The sequence below is a fragment of the Peromyscus maniculatus genome, chromosome 21 (assembly GCF_049852395.1).
Source record: "Peromyscus maniculatus bairdii isolate BWxNUB_F1_BW_parent chromosome 21, HU_Pman_BW_mat_3.1, whole genome shotgun sequence".
Taxonomy (NCBI): Eukaryota; Metazoa; Chordata; class Mammalia; order Rodentia; family Cricetidae; genus Peromyscus; species Peromyscus maniculatus.
In genome coordinates, this window is record NC_134872.1 from 9,112,956 (window position 1) to 9,128,237 (window position 15,282).

The following is a 15,282-nucleotide window of genomic DNA, read 5'->3' on the forward strand; positions in this document are numbered from 1 at the left end:
TGATTGTCAGGCCTGCCCAGAAGGCTGGGCTTGGGATAAGGAGGGGACTGGGGAAATAGGTAGCCCCGCTAGGTGGATCTTTCTTCCCTAGGCACTAGCAGCCTATGGGATACACTTTCCAGGAGAAGTCTGGTAAACACTGTGACCTTGTACCAGTGCTACACCTTCCTCGGCCTCAGTTTTCTTTCGGAACCACTGACTTGGGGGGCGTGGCTTTCCATAGTTGAGGGGGAGCCTGGAGGAGATCGGGGTGCGGGGGTGGGAGGCGGGCCCCACTGGTCGCAGCGAGCTGGCCAGGCGCACACACCGCGGGGCGCTCAGAGCTGGTGGCTCCGCTCCTGCGGTTCCTAAACCCGAGTGGCGCCTGCGGGGAGCGCAGCGTCGGGCACCTCTTGGCCCGGGACATTGGCGGCCCGTCTGGACCCCGGCCCCCAGAGACCCGGGCGGAAGACGGCGGGGACCCCGCCCGGTCCCTCCCGCGGGCAGGCGGGGCGGCCCCACATCGGACTCCTCCCCCGCAGCCCGGCAGGGATCCGTCGCCGCGCGCGGTTCCGCAGGTGGCAGCTATGGCCCAGTCCTGAGCGCCCCGCCATGGCCGGCGCCCCCAGCCTGCTGCGCCTGGCGCTCCTGCTGCTCGGGGCGGTGGGCAAGGCCGGCCCCCGCCCCCAGGTGAGCCCCGGGGACCCCGGCGACAAACGGGAGGGGGATGCTGCGGTGTTCTGCGGGCGCTGGAGCTAGCGGAGGGGGCCCTTGGACTTGAGCGAAACTCCAGGACCCCAGCCAAGGGGAAGTGCAAGGTTCTGGGGAGAAGAGGACTGAGGAGTTGGGAGGTCCAGGTGGGGAATGGACACCAGGTGACTACCCTCGTCCTGACGAGATGCCTCACTTCTCGGCCACAGCTTCTCTGCCAGGGCACCAGCTGCCCCGCGGTTGCTTGCTCTGACTTCTGTGACGCATCTTTGCCCTTCTCTCCCACTTTTCCAACTCCTTTTTCCAAAATCCTTAGGCCCTCCTCTTTCCCCTGTACCCAGGACCCCTGTGGTGCCTCCCGCTACACTCAGGTCCTCCGTTCTCTTGTGTGTGGGGTACCCAGGGATCTCCAGAGGGCTGAAAGGGCCTGGCTGTGGAAACCTAGCTCCTTCTCCCCCTCCCTCCCCCCATTATCGGCCCCTCATTACAGTCTTTGACTCATAGCCCCAGGGACCCTGCCAGTGGCAGCTTGTTGTCCTTCCTGATGACCTCCCAGGTGGCACTGGATTGCCACCCCCACCCCAGCCTCTGCAGTAAGCATGCAGCAGGTTCCCTGCTCCTTCTGAATTAGCCAGGCCCTCCCACAAGCTCGGACACCCATTCCAGTCCCCCTTTGAGGAATAACCCACCAGAAAGCATTATGGGGACACACAGGCACATCCTACCTCCTTGGTGTCGCCAAAGAATAGGTTGCAGTTGGACTCTTGTGGACTCTTCTCCTACTCTGTCTGTCCTGCCTGTGTGTCCTGCCCCAGTCTCCTGCCCTAGGCATGATGGTCAGCTGCTTGTGGGGAGGGTGGTTGTCCAAACGTGCCAGGACTCCCCTGAGCAGAAGAGGTCCAGGCCTGGGCAGTGTCCTGTATAAGGGAATACTTTGCCCATCATCTCCTGTGTCCACTCCCAGATCTAAAGGACTGAAACCTTTGGGGGAGTGGGCCTGCATAGGGTTGAACTTGGTCTGAAATAGGAGAGGGGCAGACTTCACCCCTGGCTGAGAATCCAGTTGTGGACAGAGGTGCCTCCCAAAGAAGGGACCAGCAATGTTTCAGCTCCCAAATTCTTTTCCAGATGAATCCTCTCCCTTTCCCTATTCTCCAGGGCCAGCTGATCCCAAGAGACACCTCCCCCAGTCCCTGGCACCTTCCTCAGTGTTCCCCCATGGGCCATGGCTTTCCTGGTGACATTGGGATCTTTCCAGAGCCAGGACTGCAGATCCGCTGCTGAGTTCCCTCTTGTGAGCCTGGAAGGTGGGGGTGTGAGCTTCCTGCTCCAAGGCTGCTGCCGGCCAAGTTTGGAGATCAGGTTGGGAATGAAGGAATAGAGAGATCCAAAGCTTAGGGCCTCCCTGTCTTCTTCTCCAAGCCCCCCTTGCCCAGAAGTATTAGCCTCCTTGGACCTCTTCACATCATCTTCCTCTTTGGCCCTGGTCCATAACAGCACCTGGGTGGCAGAAATGCAGGCAGTGAAGAGACACCCGAGTTTTTGATGGGATGCCCTTGCTATGGGGGTACTGACATCCCCGTCTGCTGCAGAGAGCCGTGTGACAGGCAGCTTTGAGGTTAGATCGCAATAATTACGACACGACCTCATGAACACACAGAAGACTCGAAACTAAATTTTGTGGTTTGCTTTCTGTCTGTGAGGTCAGCAAAATTAGAATGTCTCCCTTCGTGTCACTCACGGCGAGGTGAGTGCTGAGAAACGGGGTTCCTTAGGCGATGTGGTCCAGCAGCTTAGGAACAGGGTGTAAAAGAGTGTAGGCCCCAGCTCTTGGCTCACACCTTCCTCCTGGGGGCCACGAAGGCTGAGGGAGCGGGTCTGGCGAGGCCAGAAGTTACTTCCTTACAAGATGAGGAATCGCTGAACTGACCTCTGCAAATTGTGAACTAGGCTACTCCATCATGGTTTCTGGGAAGGACCACTCCTCTTTCCTGTTCATTTCTACCATGGACCCTCCATGGGGGAGCTGTGCTGCTGGGAAGATAGGCAGACCTTTGACACTTGAAGTTCCAGGTGGAAATGGGTTCTGATGTCAGCTCTGATCTTAGCCTTCAGCAGGACCCTTCATGATCTCGAACCCCAGTTTTCTTAGCAGTAAAACGGGGATTGCAGGATCTGTCATGGGGGGATGAAGGGACACTGAGGGGAATAAAGCATTCGTTGGTTCCTCAAACGACAGCTTGAGACCTCTGGGAGAACTGTCCTTTGGAACCTGGTGTGTCCCCAGGCTGCAGAATTGAGCCTGGAGCAGGACTGTTGGAAGCCCCCGGCCTCCGCACTCCAGCAAAGGGCAGTGCAGTCTGAGGCTCCGGCTTGGCCTGGGTGGACTTTGTCCCTGGCTGGGCTTCCTTCCAGACGTGGACCCAGCATAGGGCTGGCCAGGAGCAGCCAAGAAACCACATCCTGTCCTCCTGTGTCTGGTGCTGAGGAAAAACAGGTCCTTCACTTATTGCACCCATCCTTAGGCAAATCTCTCTCTCTCTCTCTCTCTCTCTCTCTCTCTCTCTCTCTCTCTCTCTCTCTCTCTCTCTCTTACAAAGAATCTCTCTCTCTCTCTCTCTCTCTCTCTCTCTCTCTCTCTTACAAAGAGATGCATATGAGGTAGAGATAGAGTGGGAGATAGGTGTGCAAGGTATACAAGAGTTCCTATTTCTCAGTGTGTTTGTGTGACAATCTGGATGGGAATCACTGTATTCACATATCCAACAGTGTGTGTGTGTGTGTGTGTGTGTGTGTGTGTGTGTGTGTGTGTGTGTGTTGGTATTCTGCCTGTTATACTGTGCTTTGGGGAAGGTATGGGGTTGCAGGTGACAGCCTGATGAGATCTTCTGATATGTGTCCATGTAGGGGAGAGGTACTGTGCTTGAGACAGTGTTTAATGTGTGTGATTGTGTGGGTCATGTGTGTGTGTGTGTGTGTGTGTGTGTGTGTGTGTGTGTGTGTGTGTGCTGGTCAGTGTTTCAGCATGTGCCTGTGTGCCTGGCAGTCTGTGTGTGATGGTGCGGGGACGAGAGACTCAATGTCAGGGTCTCAGTGCTGGGAACATCCCTGAGGGTGTGAGGGGTATTGCGTGTGACCGTGTATCTGTGAGAAGGTACCTGAGTCTGAGAGAAGGTGCCTGCAGCTTTCTTTGCCCTGTCCATCCGGTCAGCTACCTCAGGAAGGAACTTAAGAAAGCAAAACATGGATGCAAAAATATAGGACTCCGCAATGGGAAGCATGATCCAGGCTCTGAGCGGGGACCAGAAGAAAAGCGCGATGTTCCAGGAGGAAATGGCAGAGACTCTGCAGGGTTGAACCTAGTTGGGGTGAGGAGGGTGCTCTGTAAATTGTCTTTGGAGCCCTTCTGAGGGACCCCGCCTCCCTCCTTCCTCCCTCCTCAGTGATCAGGTGAGACTGAGCACTCTTTTCTCCCACCCCTCAACCCAAATGGTTCCCAGAAAAGGAAAAGTCCTGGTGCACACGCTCCTGCTGAGTCTGCGGAGGGTGCCCTGTGCCAGGGTGCAGGCTGTGGACGGAGCAGGCAGCGGGCACCATCTGCAGGCTGTGAGCGCCTCCGTGTTCCATTCTGCATCTCCTGCTACTGCTCCTGGGGACATCCCCTCCTTACTGTCCCCTCCACCTGGGCATTGATCCTCCTTTTTTTCAAGCACTCCGGAAGTGCTGGTCCTCGGAAATACTAGCCTGTCCCGGCCCCTGAGACTCCCAATCTGTTGTCCTAACTAGCGTTGCTGCCCTGGGACAGCCATGTTAATTTCACTCTTCTGGGAGTTTATTGAAATGAGAAGGAAGACCCCCCCAGATTCAGGAAGCCAGGCTTGGGGTTCCAGCCTGTCTTCTAAACAGTGGAATCCCCAGAACCAGCCTCTTCCACGTGCCAGGGGCCATTGGAAGCAGAAGCTCAGTTGTCATGGTCCTTGACGCGTGGACTCTTGTGGCTCCTTTTCATGAAAGCCAGCTGAAGCTAGCCGTTGAAACGCGCACCAGATCATGGACCTAATTTGCGGGAGACCTGCAGGATCAGTGCAGATCTGACCCCCAAACTAGGACTGCTCACTGTTCCCTTTGTCACCCGGATGCCAGGACCTGTGGCACCCAGTGGCCCCAGCTTCCACAAGGCTTATCCCAGATCCTATCTCTCCCACCTTTCTCTTTGGCCAGGAATTGCCCTGGACATCTCTGTGGACATCCACGTGTACATGTATGTGTGTTCATGTGGGGAGGTCCATGAGTTGTGGCCATGCACACATTCATGCTTGTGTGTGTGTGTGTGTGTGTGTGTGTGTGTGTGTGTGTGTGTGTGTGTGTAGGGCAGAGGTCACACCTGAGTGGCGTTCCTCAAGAGCCACATGTCTTTATGTTTATTTTGTTTTGCTTCTGGGGTGGTGGTCTCTGTTTCTGGGACCTGGGGCTTGATTATCATGCTAAGCAGTGTCTCTCAGGGCCCTTTCCTGCCCCCCTCTTCCCAGCTCTAGGATTAAAAGGATGTGCCACTATACTGAACTTGGGTTCTGGGTGTGAAATTTAAGCTTTCATGGCCTTGCAGGATGCACTCTGTAGACGGGGCCACCTCCCCAGTCTGCTCACCTCGGCTCCTTTGTGCCTACTGTGCCTTCCTGTTAAAATGCCTATCTTCCTTGCTAGGCCAGCCTCCATTTCCCCTTCCTGTACCTCTCAGCCCCTAGATGACCCCTCAGGTCAGCGCTGAGATCTGCCCTGACCACTCCCTGAGGTCTTAGACCCCGTGCCTTCTACATCATTTGTCCTGCGAAGCATCCGGCCCCAGCCACAGACAGCCCCGAGACTCTCAGGACAGTGTCTGCCCACCGTCTCCTCTACTTGGCACCATCTAAAATCGACACTCTATGGCTTCAGGGGGCAGAGGGAAAGACAAGGCCGCATCCTAACACAGCCCCAGTCTGATGGAGACAAAGTCCTGTTCTAACAGAGCCCCAGTCTGAGGGAGACCAGGGCCCGTCCTTACAGAGCCCCAGTCTGAGGGAGACCAGGGCCCGTTCTAACAGAGTCCCAGTCTGATGGAGACAAGGTCCCATCCTAACAGAGCCCCAGTCTGAGGGAGACCAGGCCCCGTCCTTACAGAACCCCAGTCTGAAGTTAATTTCATGTCTTCACTGCTCTTAGTCACTGTCCAAGTCAAAGCCTCTTCGAAGCTCCCATGGTGGCTAGCCATCAAGGTCCCATCTCCAGCCTCCGACCCCTCCTCTCCATTGGGAGACACTGGTTTCTTGGACCTCCTCCGTACTCCCTGGCTAGACACACCTGCTGCCCCAGTTCCCAGCAACGGCCTTGCTTTCCGCCACTTCTCCTCCTAAGAGCAGACATGGTGAGGATTTCCCCCCTTGTCGCTGCCTGCCCTCACGGGCACCACTGCCTTCAGGGCAATGAGAATAGAGGAGGAGGAGGAGGAGGAGGAGGAGGAGGAGGAGGAAGAGGAGGAGGAGGAGGAGGAGGAAGGAACTAGGAAAGGCAGTGGGGTGTGTGGCATCAGTCTGCCACGATTTAGTCCAATGAATCTGCCACCCCTCAGCAGTGGCTCCAATCACAACACCACCTTTGCTGTTGGCAATTGATTTCCCTTTTTATTCTTTTGCTTTTTTATTCTCCAAGCAAATACTGCTGACCTTTGCTCTCAGAAGAACTTGTCCTTCAGGGCAGCCTCACCAGCACACTTACTCCAGAGATGTTGGTGGCATTCAGAGCAAGCTTGACACCCCCCCCTCCCCCAGCTTCTGGAACTTTCCATGTCACCAGGAACAAGCACATGTCACTGTGTGTTGTTCTGTGGTGATGTCACATGAACTGGGACTCTGCGCAAACCAGGGCAGGCTCACCCAGAAATCAGATCTGTTGTGTGTGTGGGTGAGGTGGAGGTGTACTGGGACTTCGGGGGTCGGGCATCTGAAAATCAGCCGTTTTATTTCAGTACCTGTGTGCATCTTGTGAACTTCTGGGCTGCAGAGGTGGCTCATTGGGTGTTTGCTGGCAAGCCTGATGATATGAGTTCGATCCTCAGGACCCCATGCGGTTGGAAGGAGAGAACCAACTCCCACAGGCTGCCCTCTGACCTCCACATACCCGAGGCACACTATGGCAACACATGTTCTCTCTTGTGTGCAACCATGCACATACATACACTCACATGCAGATTTAATTATCCCGACTTTAATGCATGGGACTTCCTGTTCATTTTGAGATCTATCACTTCTAAATGGGTAATATTTATAATCTGTAAGGATGTCTGTGAAAAAAGTTAAGAAAGCACCACAGCTCAAGGCTGGCTAAAGGGAGCACTCAGCAATATGAAGAGGGATGTGCTCAGTAGAATGGGTCTGTTAAAGCCACATTAAACTCAAAGACCAGTGCTGTTAAACTTACTTAGGCTCCTGTCCCTCTGTCACAGGTAAGAGGCCACCTCCCAGTGCAGGCACAGCTTCAGTGTTCTGGAACTTTTCTGTCTTCACCCTGCCCTTAGCACCCCTTCTCCTCCTGAGGCTTAGCAACCAGGCTGCTAGCAGATCTGCCTTGTATTGGAAGAGACCCTGGGGTGCGGGAGGGTCTGTGAACCCCGCAGGGCCGCGGTTGAGTCCGGCAGGGGGAGTGGATGATAATTCTGGCTCTTTCTAAGACCTCACCGTGGCCACATCCTGCATCCCTGGGTGTCCTGCATCCTCTGGTGCTGCAGGTTAGCCACTGAGCTAGGCATGACTCTGTGTGCCAGCCTTAGCTCTGCTTCCTGAGATACTGTGTGCCTCGGATGGAGTCTTCTCTTGACTCTCCTAGAATGGCTGGAAGCAAGACAACTCCTGCATGACTGATATGGGGCGGGGGTGGGGGTGGGGTGGAGGGAGGAGCCCCAGGCTGTGATGCAGCCCTGTCCCTCAGGAAGTCTCCTTGCTGAGGGTAGATGAAGGGCAGATGGGACCATGAATGAGTCACATAGTCTCCCGGCTGCACTCCCCTTCACCCCACCTCCCTGAGCATCAATCCTTTAGACACTTGCTGGGTACTTTCCACACGTCAGCCTTGCACAGCCCCCTGGGCGGGATAACCACACAAACAGGTCCTGCCTGGGTCCCCAGAGTGGCAGTCACTGGCTCTTCTCCCCTCTCAGAAGTTCCTGGTGGACTTTGGTCCCCCCCGGAGATTGAGGAACCAACGGGATGGGAGGAGGCGAGTGGGAATGGAAGGGGCTGATGGAGCCATGGGGCCTCCGTTTCTGCTCTCCCTCTTAGGGCGCCACGGTGTCCCTCTCGGAGACAGTGCAGAAATGGCGAGAATATCGACGCCAGTGCCAGCGGTTCCTCGTGGAAGCACCACCTCTGGCCGCAGGTGAGTCCGGATGCGCCCTCACGCCTGTGTCCACACAGCTCCAGGGAGGCTGTGAGGACCCAAGTCCATCGTCGTTGGTGTGGCTTGTCTCTCTGGAACGCTGTCTGCCTGGGCCTCTATCCCGGTGACTGACCGCACTGTGTCTTCAATGACGTGTCTTCCTGCTCCCTTCCCATCCAATTTCCTGCAGGCAGCTTTGTGGGTGCTACTTTGTCGCTATCTTTTATTTTTTTCAGACAAGATCTCATGTAGGCCAGGCTAGCGTCCTACTCACTATGTGCCATGAATGATTTTGAACTTCTGATCCCCCTGCCTCTACCCTCCAGAACATTAGCATTCCATGCCTGTGTACCACCACACCTGGCTTGTGCAGTGTTGAGGGCCGAACCCAGGGCCTTAGGCATGCTAGACAACTGAGCCAACAGGAGTAAATCTTTATAGGGTGGCTTAAAGGTCACGGCGTTGGAACCAGCTGGGCTTGGGTTCAAATCCTGTCTCTGATCATCGCGGTGACCTAGGGAGGGTTTCTTCAGCCTCAGGAGCCAGCATTTCCCTCTCATCTCTGAAGAACAGCTCAAAAATGGCTAATAGGAGATGCCCATTGAGCCCTTCCTCCATTCCTTCTTCCACACAGCACGCTGTAACAACGTGGGCCAGGGGATGCCTGCATTCCACAGAGGAGTATGTAGAGTTGTTAAGGAACTTGCTTAAGGTTCTGCCCTGATGAGTAACAGGGTCCTTCCTTGGTCCCTGCCCCACGGGGAGAGTGCTCAGCATCCAGTGATCCCTGTGAGGAGAGTGCTCAGCATCCAGTGATCCCCATGGGGAGAGTGCTCAGCATCCAGTGATCCCCATGGGGAGAGTGCTCAGCATCCAGTGATCCCCATGGGGAGAGTGCTCAGCATCCAGTGATCCCCGTGGGGAGAGTGCTCAGCATCCAGTGATCCCCATGGGGAGAGTGCTCAGCATCCAGTGATCCCTGTGAGGAGAGTGCTCAGCATCCAGTGATCCCCGTGGGGAGAGTGCTCAGCATCCAGTGATCCCCGTGGGGAGAGTGCTCAGCATCCAGTGATCCCTGTGGGGAGAGTGCTCAGCATCCAGTGATCCCCATTGGGGAGAGTGCTCAGCATCCAGTGATCCCCGTGGGGAGAATGCATCCAGTGATCCCCATTGGGGAGAGTGCTCAGCATCCAGTGATCCCCATGGGGAGAGTGCTCAGCATCCAGTGATCCCCGTGGGGAGAGTGCTCAGCATCCAGTGATCCCCATGGGGAGAGTGCTCGGCATCCAGTGATCCCCATGGGGAGAGTGCTCGGCATCCAGTGATCCCCATGGGGAGAGTGCTCAGCATCCAGTGATCCCCACGGGGAGAGTGCTCAGCATCCAGTGATCCCCATGGGGAGAGTGCTCAGCATCCAGTGATCCCCGTGGGGAGAGTGCTCAGCATCCAGTGATCCCCGTGGGGAGAGTGCTCAGCATCCAGTGATCCCCATGGGGAGAGTGCTCAGCATCCAGTGATCCCTGTGAGGAGAGTGCTCAGCATCCAGTGATCCCTGTGAGGAGAGTGCTCAGCATCCAGTGATCCCCATGGGGAGAGTGCTCAGCATCCAGTGATCCCCATGGGGAGAGTGCTCAGCATCCAGTGATCCCCATTGGGGAGAGTGCTCAGCATCCAGTGATCCCCATGGGGAGAGTGTTCAACATCCAGTGATCCCTGTGAGGAGAGTGCTCAGCATCCAGTGATCCCTGTGGGGAGAGTGCTCAGCATCCAGTGATCCCCATTGGGGAGAGTGCTCAGCATCCAGTGATCCCCATTGGGGAGAGTGCTCAGCATCCAGTGATCCCCATTGGGAGAGTGCTCAGCATCCAGTGATCCCCGTGGGGAGAGTGCTCAGCATCCAGTGATCCCCGTGGGGAGAGTGCTCAGCATCCAGTGATCCCCATGGGGAGAGTGCTCAGCATCCAGTGATCCCCATGGGGAGAGTGCTCAGCATCCAGTGATCCCCATGGGGAGAGTGCTCAGCATCCAGCGATCACTCAGCAGAGGCTGGGGTGTGCAGCTTCCGGGAGCTGGGGAAGAGACAGGAAGCAAGAATGAATGGCAGCCTGGAACTCAAGGACTGCTCCCCTGCCTCTGCAGGCCTCTTCTGCAACCGAACCTTTGATGACTACGCCTGCTGGCCAGATGGGCCCCCAGGTTCCTTCGTGAATGTCAGCTGCCCCTGGTACCTGCCCTGGGCCAGCAGTGGTGAGTGTCCTTTTCCATGTTCCAAGGACTCTGGGGCAGGATGGGGCATGGGCTCCCTTCTTCTGGGACCCAGTACCGGTGGCCCAGAACGTCCTCAGGCCCCCTGGAGGGTGGACCACCCCTTGATGGTGGTTAGATGGTCAGCAGTGGCAGGTGTTGGAACTGCCTGAGGTGTCCTAAATCTGATGCTTGTGCAGGCCGGGGTGGGACATCACTTAAGACAGAAATGAGACCTTCTGACCTAGTGGTCAGCGGAGCTAAGAGGGAGGAACCAATCATGGGGGACAGAAAGGAGATACCTAGGGAGTGTCATTGCATTGTGTGTGTGTGTGTGTGTGTGTGTGTGTGTGTGTGTGTGTTGTGTGTGTCTGTGTGTGTGTATGTGTGTGTGTGTGTGTGTGTCCTAGAGTTGACACCTTAGCTCTTCCTGACTCTTTGAACGGTTCACAGGAAATAGTACTCAAGGGCATGGTGGGCTGGCCCCTCAGACCTTGTCCAGCCCACCTCTGCCTGCAGGGGAGACTCAACACTGGGGAAAGTATGACCTGGTGGGAGATTCGCTTCCCGCAGAGCCATGCAGAGGGCCAGGGTGCCCATGACTGCAGTGGTGATTTACAGGCCTATTGCTCCATCCCAGTTCCCATGCTGAGGCTCTGTGGGAGCTAATGGGGTCCAGCATTCTTGCTGCAAGGAGTCCCAGTGTGCACAAGGAGGGAAAAGACGTGTGTGTATGTGTGTGTGTGTGTGTGTGTGTGTGTGTGTGTGTGTGTGTTCATATGTGCAGAGGTACATGTTTATGTACAGGAGTGGATCCACCAGGACTGTCCTCCATGTAGAGACTAGAGGTCAACGTTGGGTTGTCCTCACAGACTGTCTGCCTCGTTAGCAAGCCCTGGGGATCTGCTGCTTCAGTGTCCCCAGCATTGAGATGACAGGCTATCATGCCCTACTTCTTCTTACATGGATGCTGTGGGACCACAGTGAGGTCCTCATGTTGTACGGCCGGCATTTTACAGACTGAACCATTCGCCCAGCCCAGCAAAGATATTTCATAAGCTAATGATGGCAGTACTTATTGAATATCTAACGGAGTCCAATTCTGTCCTAAGTGCTGCCTGAGGGATGTGCTTGCCTCAATGAGGAAACTGGGGCGCTGAGGGATTTTTAGTCTCTTGTTCCAAATGAGGTGGTGACTGGTAGAATCCTGAGAACCTAGTGCTTTTCTTGGCCATTATCCTCAGGAGAAACCAGCCTGTGAGCAAGCATAGGAATTGAGGTCAGGCTTGAGGTCTTCTTGGAGGAGGTGGCCTGGCAGGCCGGACATGAACTTCTCTTTAGCATGAAGTATGGTCTGAGGGGGCTCAGGCAGGTCTTCTAGAGAGGCCCCACCCATCTCTCCTTGTGCTTCTCAAGACAAACCAGGGTCTGAAGAAGGCAGGCTCCAAGTGGATCAGTGGCCCTCCACTCGGGATTCCTCAGCACATGTCGCCTGTTGACAGGCAAGACGCTCATTCAATCCTGCCCATAACTCTCGGAGGCAATTACTCCCATCTTGCCTCCCGCTGATGAGAGAGCCGAAGCACACAGAGATATGACCTGACTTTTCCAAGACACACAGCTAGCTTGCCTTGGCAGACCTGGGCGTCAGTCCAGGAGGTGGGGTTAGTCTCTGCATTTCATTGTGTAATTGTTGAGCCAGGCTTCCTGGGAGCCGGGCAGTGCCTGCACGTGTGTGCGGCCCTGGGACTGGAGACAGGTGAGTGGTCTGAATGACCTCCATTGGCTGGGTACACATTAGTCAGGGCAACGAGATCCTGCCCTTGCCCTCTGAGCCGGGCGATCCTGTGGCCCTGCCTGTTGAGGACCCCAGGGGCTGTGTGGTCAGGAGTGGTTCCTAGACCTCTCTGTGCACTGGTTTCTGTGCTCACTCGGGAGCTGGGGTGGAGCCAAGTGATGTGGACGGGAGAGGATTGGAGACCCTTTGGGAGGGAAAACAAGTCTCCGTTCATTTTTCCCACCCGCCCTGCGTGCCCGGGCAACTTCCTGCATGGCGCACAGGTTCCCTGTCTCAGAGATTTGGGACCTCTGCCTGGGCATCCTGGCTGAGCCCCTAGACCCCAGGGAACCAGGCGCGGGACGGAGCCTATCACTCAGCACTAAGCGCCCCCAGCTCTGCCTGCGCTCGCGGCTCCATCCATCACCTTTAATTTTATTTGAGCAGGAAATAGGTCCTGGTGGTGCCCGTTTATGAGCGAACACGGTTTTATTGCTTTCTCCATGAAGATAACGGCCTCTGCACAGGCCCCCTGCCAGCAACCTCCCCTCCCTCCTCACCAGGCTAATTTACTCCCCCTCCTGGTTTTTTTTTTTGGACACCCAGATCACCAGCTCTGCCTCCCCCCTCTCCTGAGCTGAGGACCCACAGAGACACCCACTGGACTCACACAGTGCAATCACCATACTAGAGGGGCTCCCTAGCCCCACCCAGGGCTGTGGGGTGTGGGAGGGGGCAGATGAGGAAGGGGCCACCTCTGGAGCATTCTTAGCCTGCCTCAGGGAGCAGCTGGTGGAGATGCCTCACAGCGTGAGCTGGGGACAGAGAGATGACAGGCAGGCCTTGTCTCTGGCGGGTTCTCTGGAAAACATGCCCAGTGGAGAATAGGAAGGGAGTGTGATCGACACCCCCAAAGGCCAGAGAAGGAAGGAGTAGGCTTGGGGCTAGAGGTCCCCATGATGCCCGGAGTTAGGGCAAAGAGGCCACCAGCCGGGTGCCCACAGAGAGACAAAGCAGGGCAGGGGTGAGAGAGAGAGATGCCCAGGTTCTTTCTCTCTTATCCCGATATCTTCTGCTGGTGTCTTCCTGTTGACCAGTAAGAATTGTGTGGTGCAACCCTGAAGGAGTCTGCCTTCTGGGGTTCAGAGCAAGGCAGAGGAGTGGGTGGCCTCAGAGAGAACTAAATTCAAACCCGCCAATGAGCATAGCTGAGCTAAGTCCCCTGTCTGGAGCCAGAGTCATGTCTGGGTGACATCTGCAGGGGAGCCGCATGGAGCCGGAGGGTCAACCTCATGGCCCAAGCAGAGCCACTTGGGGGGAGTCGGAGATGTCTGTGTCCTGGGGGTGACATCAGGACAGGTGACATTGGGACCCGGCTGGGAGAATAGGCATAGGCAGACAGGAGGAGGGCCGATGCTCAGGAGTCACCTTGGACACAGGGCCAAGACCCCAGGCCTCCGAGGTGCGCAGTGTCCCAAGATAACCATTCTAGGCCTTGCATTCTGACCCTTGTCATCGTGGACTCGGGGCTCCAGAGGGTGTAGAAGGGGCGGAGGGAGAGAGTAGGAAGAGGACCATGATGGGAAGAGTCTGGCCCACACAGGACAGGAAGGGAGAGTCTTCGAAGGTCTGTGAGGCCTTCCAGCCTGTTGGCTGTCTCCGGGCCTTTTAAAGGCAGCTCCATTCACTCTCAACCAGGGACCCACGCCTTACACATCATCCCAGCCTCATTAGCCCTTCCTCTCCAGTTCCTACCTGTTTGTTAGCTTAGTTCTAATTATATGAGGGTCATAAAATGCTTTTAAAATAGCCTATCACTCACAATTCTTAGAAACTCTTGACAGGCTGCCTCCCCGGAGTAATGTTGAACCTGGGAGCTTTTAGAGCAAGCCAGGGTTACCAAGGGGAGACTGAGGCCCAAGTTGGGCCTCACAAAGCTGGGGGAGGTAGCAAGGCCTCTGTGTGACTGTGTGTCAGTCGAAGGCCTACCATGCACCAGGCTGTTCCTGCACATCCTCCTAGGAACGGTTCCCATTTTCCAGATGAGGAAGCTGAGAGCCAGGGAAGTAATGCTCCTGAAGTGCCACCACTGATAAAGAGTGGAACCAGGATTGCACTTGAGTCGGGACTCGGAACCTGGCCTCATCCTGAATCCCGATGCTCCAAGCTTCTCGGCCCCGGCCTTTGACCCTGCCCCCATCCTGTCACATTTGGGAGGGGTGCCAGCCTCGCTGACCCTCAGCATCTCCATCTGCGAAATGGGGCCCCCCCCCCAGCCCTTGCCAGCCACCTCTGTTGCCAGGGTGCAGGAGCTAATAGATTCATGAGCGGCTCTCGACAGCTTTGAGTGCCCGCCGTCCACGTGGAAGGGTGGCGGTTAGCTTGATTACAGACGCCGTGGCAGCTTCCGGGAGGCGAAGTGTTTAATTGGGGGTTTTATTTCCAGCACCAGGGGCTGACTTAATGAAATATGCCTGGGCCTCCTGGCATGTGGCCGCCTGGTTGTCTCCTCGTATTGACTACACCAAGCCAAGCCCGTGGCTGTGATTGGCCAGCTCCTCAGGGGCCAGATAAAGGCTGGGCTGATAAGCAGGGCTTTGCCCAGACCACCCACCTCCAGCCAAGAAGGGCTTTTTGGGGACCATGGGCTCAGCCAGTATCCAGTCGTGGCTTTTAATATTTGATGTTAACGAGGGCTAACTGACAGATGAACTTGCAGGCTGGGCTCCTCTGAGACACAGTGATCTCTTGACTCTAAGCCAAGGAGACACACATCCATGCACACACTACCTTCCCACCCCCAAGCTGGCCCTGAGCAGAGAGCCCAGAGCTTTGCAGGCTGTCTGGGGGCCGCAATGGCATGTGTGGAAACCCAAACCCAGGGAAGGACAGGAGAAAACGGCACCTGGCCACGATGGACTCTTGGCACAGCTCAGGCTGCTAAGTTTTGGCCCCTGGAGCTGGGAGTTAGAATCCTGTCTGTGCTTCTTCCTATCGGCCTGGTCTTGAGCAGACCGCTCGGCTTCTCAGAGGCTCAGTGTTTTCATCTGTAAAATGGTTAACCCGGTGAGGTGGCTATGATGTTCTAAGGTGTAAGCATACAGTAGGTATTCAAAGCCCGATTCTGTGAGTAAGTAGCCTTGAGAGACAACATACGGGGT

General features: G+C 55.9%; 1 protein-coding gene across 1 annotated transcript in view; it reads left to right on the forward strand.

Moving 5' to 3' along the window:
- Positions 1-322: 322 nt before the first annotated feature.
- Positions 323-15,282, forward strand: part of Glp1r (glucagon like peptide 1 receptor) — a 40,790-nt gene continuing 25,830 nt past the window's right edge. The window contains exons 1-3 of the mRNA XM_076558471.1: positions 323-669; positions 8,004-8,100; positions 10,240-10,347. Of these exons, the coding sequence (XP_076414586.1) occupies positions 592-669; positions 8,004-8,100; positions 10,240-10,347 (283 nt within the window). The 5' untranslated portion in view covers positions 323-591. The remainder of the gene's footprint in view (positions 670-8,003; positions 8,101-10,239; positions 10,348-15,282) is intronic.